Raw genomic sequence first — 6,000 nt, 5'->3', positions numbered from 1 at the left:
TATGCATCTTTGCCATGACTCCAATTCCATGAGTTTAGAGATGAGCTTGGTTGGGATAATGGGATTGAAATTAGGATATGGAGAAATTCTGAAAAAATATCTCAACACACAGCTTTTTTGAAATTCAGGATTTATTTAAATTCAGAAACAGATTTCAATGTATTATGAAAAGAAACAGAAACAAACTAACAAGATTTTTTGGAAGACTGAGCAATAATATTCTATTTTGTTTAAAAAAAACTAGCAACAAAAAGAAAATGGAGGAGATGATGAAGAAGGGAACACACACAGCAAATCTGGACAAATTGGTTGAAGACTTTGTACTTTTGGAACAGGTATGCGAATTGGGATGGTTAGAAGATGCACATGAGCAGTTCGGCAACATGGTGTATGCCAGAATTAACAGCGGCTTCAGGTTGTAACTTTTCCAGAAGTGCAAACATAGTTGAAACTACTTTTAAAAACATGTAGAAAAATATGAGTCAAATTGGATATGGATAAACGCTAGGGAATTAACTTGGGAATATCTTGTGGGAATGTGAAACTTTGTTTTTAAATTAAAATGACCAATTTTGTGCAGTCACAACTGGACATTTGCTGTAGGAAAATAACCGCAGATGCTGGTACAGATTGAAGGTATTTATTCACAAAATGCTGGAGTAACTCAGCAGGTCAGGCAGCATCTCAGGAGAGAAGGACGAACTGGACATTTGCTGATCACTTAACGGTGGCTGAAGGATTTTGTTGAATGGAAGGGTTTGTTTTATTCAGGACACTGTCAACGTCACTCGAACACAAGAAGTATCCAGATTCTACCCGAATAGAATGAAAGCAAAGCCTTAGGAGGTGGAAAAGCTGAGTGTGGGTATGCAGGGGCGGGAGTGTTTTTTTTGGCCTCCAAAAAGAGATTGAATTTTTTTAAATAGTGACGTTTTTTAAGTTATGAGCATTTTGGTTGAGGCATTGAGACCATTTCTAATTGTGGAGTAAATTGGAATTGGAGGCCATCAAAATAATAATCATACAAGCTCTTTGGTCCAGCTCATCTAAGCTGACCACGGTGCCCCATCCAAGCCATCTCTATTCTATCATTTTATTATAGACATTCTACCTCTTGGGTTAATTTTGTACAATAAGTTCTGAAAAATATATTTTAAAGGTGATCTTTTTTTATTCATGTTTTCTTGGGATGTTAGCGTGGTATAGTGTTAATGTCCCCTTCCCTTCCCCCCACTCACCATCAACAACACCATAGTCACATCTGTGGAGTAATTCAAGTTCCTTGGAACCATCATCTCCAGGGACCTTAAATGGGGGGCCACCATCGACTCCACAGTAAAAAAGGCCCAACAGAGGATGTACTTCCCGCAGCAACTGAGGAAACACAATCTGCCACAGGCAATGATGGTCCAATTCTATACTGCTATCATTGAGTCCGTCTTCACCTTCTCCATCATGGTCTGGTTTGGCTCAGCCACCAAGCACGACATCCGGAGGCTGCAACGGATCGTTCGCACAGCTGAGAAGGTTGTTGGCTGCAACCTTCTCCCCATTGATGAACTGTACACTGCAAGGGCTAGGAACCGAGCGGGCAAGATCATCTCTGACCCCTCTCACCCTGGCCACAAACTCTTTGAAGCACTTCCCTCTGGAAGGCGACTCCGGACTGTCAAAGCAGCCACAGCCAGGCATTAAAACAGCTTTTTTTCCACGAGTGATATTTCTGCTCAATAACCAAAGTCTGTAGTCTCTTTTTTGCTCTGGTTTATTTTCACCCACATGTTTAGACCGTAATGGTGTATCATTATTGTTTTGATGTGGTTATGCTTTATTCTTAATTGTTAACTGTATGTTTGTGTTGTCATGTGTGAGCGGAGCACCAAGGCACATTCCTTGTATATGCACATACTTGGCCAATAAACATTCATTCATTCATTCATTCATTCATTCATTCATTCATTCATTCATTCATGTGCAGGGATCGCTGGTCAGTGCAGACTCGATGGGCCGAAGGGCCTATTTCTGCGCTGTATCTCTAAATAAATACTAAAAGTAAAGACTACAATGCATTCTGTAGATGGTATGCTGCAGTATCATCATTGCGGTTATAAAAGGTAACAATGATGATATTCAGTCTTGAATCAATAATTCCATTTTCATCAGTTGGGAAGAGGAAGCAACGTCAGAAATGGCACATTTTCTTGACCATTTTCAAGAAAGTAGACAAACCCCTTTCCCAGGACTGTCAGGATACTCTTCACATGACCCAACTAAAGCTTTTGACTCCATCAGAAGACCAGAGGAAACAATGGAAGTAGCACTTGTTCCTTACAAACTACCCACCTGCCTCACCCTTTAGGTACCTTCTGCCACATCTGTGTAAGAGCAAATAAACATTCTAAAGAAAGGACCTGACCCGAAACGTCATCTGTCCATTCCCTTCACAAATGTTGCTTAACTCACTGAGTTGCTCCAGCACATTAGGTTTTGCTCTACATTCCAGCATCTGCAGTCTCTTGTGTCATCTGTGTAATATTATGTGAAGCACTCATTAGCTGAATAAGTCAGCTCAGAAGCTATGGAACTGGAATGAAAGCAAGTCACCCTCAATCCTAAGGGGCTGTTTAAGGTGAAGACCATATGCAAACACGATCCATTGGCTGTGACGAGATTTTATATTTACTGTCTGCTGTTTCAGCTGTGGACTCCTATATATTGGCGAGACCAAGCACAGGCTTGGCGATTGTTTCGTTGAACACCTCCGCTCAGTCCAACTAAACCTACCTTATCTCCTGGTTGCGAAACACTTTAACTCCCTTTCCCATTCCCACACTGACCTTTCTGTCCTGGGCCTCCTCCCTTGTTAGAGTGAAGCCCAGCGCAAATTGGAGGAACAGCACCTCCTATTTCGCTTGGGTAGCTTACACCCCAGCGGTATGAGCATTGACTTCTCTAACTTCAAGTAACCATTGCTTTTCCTCTCTATCACTCCCCCTTCCAAGTTCTCTGACCAGTCTTACTGTCTCCAACCACATTTTATCGCTGTTTGCTTTGTTGTTACCTTCTCTCAGCTAACAATGATCCTTTGTGTAGGAAAAAAACTGCAGATGCTGGTACAAATCGAAGATATCATAAAATGCTGGAGTAACTCAGCAGGTCAGGCAGCATCTCTGGAGAGGAGTGAGTGACATTTCGGGTCGAGACCCTTCTTCAGACTGATGTCGGGGGGCGGGACAAAGAAAAGATATAGGTGGAGACAGGAAGACAGTGGGAGAACTGGGAGGGGGGGGGAAGAGAGGGATAGAGGAACTATCTAAAGTTAGAGAAGTCAATGTTCATATCCCTGGGCTGCAAGCTGAGGTTGGAGGAGGTGCAGGTGAACCTCTGTCTCACCTGGAAAGACTGTTTAGGTCCTTGGATGGAGTCGAGAGGGGAGGTAAAGGGACAGGTGTTGGAGGACCAAATGGCCTAATTTTGCTCCTATTGACTCATAAACATATGAACTTATAAATAAGGATTGATTCAATATATGGAAACATTTACACACAGTACCTCCCTACATTTCTCCACTGTCATTACACAAAATAAAAGCAGCCATTTAAAGATGCCAATTTATTTTTCTATTGAGTTCAACCCTGTAACATATATAGCGGTTGCAGGGGAAAGTGCCTGGGGAGGGGGTGGTTTGGGTAGGAAGGGACGAGTGGACCAGGGAGTTACGGAGGGAACGCAGAAAGGGGAGGGGATGGGAAGATGTGGCCAGTAATGGGATCCCGGAGGTGATGGAAATGGTGGAGGATAATTTGTTGGATATGCTGGCTGATGGGGTGGAAGGTGAGGACAAGGGGGATTCTGTCCTTGTTACAAATGGGGGGAGGGGGAGTGAGCAGAGCTGCAGGATATAGAGGAGGCCCGAATGAGAGCCTCATCTATAATGGAAGAGGGGAAGCCACGTTTCCTAAAGAATGAGGACATCTCTGATGCCCTAGTGTGAAACACCTCATCCTGGGCGCAGATGCGGTGTAGACAGAGGAATTGGGAGTAGGGGATAGACTTTTTGCAGGTGACAGGGTGGGAAGAAGTGTAGTCCAGATAGCTGTGAGAGTCAGTGGGTTTGTAGTAGATGTCAGTCACTAGTCTGTCTCCTGTGATGGAGATGGTGAGATCCAGAAATGGTAGATGTTGGAGATGGTCCAAGTATATTTAAGAGCAGGATGGAAATTAGTGGTGAAATGTATGAAGTCAGTGAGTTCTGCATGGGTACAAGAGGTAGCACCAATACAGTCGTCAATGTATCGGAGGTAGAGTTCGTGGATGGGGCCAGTGCACATCTGGAACAGGGATTGTTCAACATACCCGACAAAGAGGCAGGCATGCGAGTGCCCATAGCTACGCCTCTGGTTTGGAGGAAGTGGGAGGAGTCAAAGGAGAGGTTGTCGCTGAGCTCTGCTAGGCGGAGGAGAGTGTTAGTAGATCGGGATTGGCTGGTTCTACGGTCGAGGAAGAAACGGAGGGCTTCAAGACCATCCTTATGGGGGATGGAGGTGTAGAGTGACTGGACATCCATGGTAAAGATGAGGGAGTGGGGACCTGGAAACTGGAAGTTATTGAGCAGACGGAGAGCATGTACGTTGGACGTAGGTGGGGAGGGATTTGACCAGGGCGGATAGGATGGAGTCGAGGTAGGTGGAAATAAGTTCGGTGAGACATGGACAGGCACAAACAATGGGTCTGCCGGGACAGTTCTGTTTGTGGATTTTAGGGAGAAGGTAAAATCGGGCCGTGTGGGGCTGTGAACGATAAGGTTGGAGGCATTAGAAGGCAGAGCCATTTGGTGAGATCAGTGATAGTGTTGGTGATTAAGGTCTGGTGCTCGCCGTGAAGAGGCCTTGGAACTCTGTGGCAGCGGTGGTAAAGAGTTCTGGGAAGTCGGCGGCAGCGGCCCCGGGGAGGCAGCGGTGGAGGTCAGCAGCGGTGGTGATAGCCCCGGGGAGGCAGGTGGAGGTCGGCGGTGGCGGTGGTGGTAGCCCCGGGGAGGCGGTGGTCGGCGGTAGCGGTGGTGGTAGCCCCGGGGAGGCGGGTGGAGGTCGGCGGTAGCGGCGGTGGTGGTAGCCCCGGGGAGGCGGGTGGAGGTCGGCGGCGGCGGTGGTGGTAGCCCCGGGGAGGCGGTGGTCGGCGGTAGCGGTGGTGGTAGCCCCGGGGAGGTGGTGGAAGTCGGCAGTAGCAGCGGTAGAGGCCCCGGGGAGGCGGTGGAAGGCGGCGGTAGAGGTCCCGGGGAGGTGGTGGAAGTCGGCGGTAGCGGCGGTAGAGGCCCCGGGGAGGCGGTGGAGGTCGGCGGCGGCGGTGGTAACCTCAGGTAGGCCTTCGAAGTCAGCGGTAGCGGCGGTGGTAGCCCCGGGGAGGCGGTGGAGGTCAGCAGCGGTGGTAAAGAGTTCTGGGAAGTCGGCGGCAGCGGCCCCGGGGAGGCAGCGGTGGAGGTCAGCAGCGGTGGTGATAGCCCCGGGGAGGCAGGTGGAGGTCGGCGGTGGCGGTGGTGGTAGCCCCGGGGAGGCGGTGGTCGGCGGTAGCGGTGGTGGTAGCCCCGGGGAGGCGGGTGGAGGTCGGCGGTAGCGGCGGTGGTGGTAGCCCCGGGGAGGCGGGTGGAGGTCGGCGGCGGCGGTGGTGGTAGCCCCGGGGAGGCGGTGGTCGGCGGTAGCGGTGGTGGTAGCCCCGGGGAGGTGGTGGAAGTCGGCAGTAGCAGCGGTAGAGGCCCCGGGGAGGCGGTGGAAGGCGGCGGTAGAGGTCCCGGGGAGGTGGTGGAAGTCGGCGGTAGCGGCGGTAGAGGCCCCGGGGAGGCGGTGGAGGTCGGCGGCGGCGGTGGTAACCTCAGGTAGGCCTTCGAAGTCAGCGGTAGCGGCGGTGGTAGCCCCGGGGAGGCGGTGGAGGTCAGCAGCGGTGGTAGCCTCAGGTAGGCCTTGGAGGTCGGCGGTAGCGGCCCCGGGGAGGCGGCGGAAGTCGGCG

The 6,000-nt window shown here is 49.9% G+C and overlaps 1 protein-coding gene across 1 annotated transcript in view; it reads left to right on the top strand.

Annotated features, from left to right (window-relative positions):
* The first annotated feature begins 257 nt into the window (after positions 1 to 257).
* Positions 258 to 6,000, top strand: part of ccdc152 (coiled-coil domain containing 152) — a 79,225-nt gene continuing 73,482 nt past the window's right edge. Inside the window, exon 1 of the mRNA XM_078431049.1 lies at positions 258 to 335. Within this exon, the coding sequence (XP_078287175.1) occupies positions 258 to 335 (78 nt within the window). The remainder of the gene's footprint in view (positions 336 to 6,000) is intronic.

The sequence above is a fragment of the Rhinoraja longicauda genome, chromosome 3 (assembly GCF_053455715.1).
Source record: "Rhinoraja longicauda isolate Sanriku21f chromosome 3, sRhiLon1.1, whole genome shotgun sequence".
Classification (NCBI taxonomy): domain Eukaryota; kingdom Metazoa; phylum Chordata; class Chondrichthyes; order Rajiformes; family Arhynchobatidae; genus Rhinoraja; species Rhinoraja longicauda.
The sequence above is the reverse complement of the archived record's forward strand: the minus strand, read 5'-3'. Positions and strand labels throughout refer to the sequence as shown.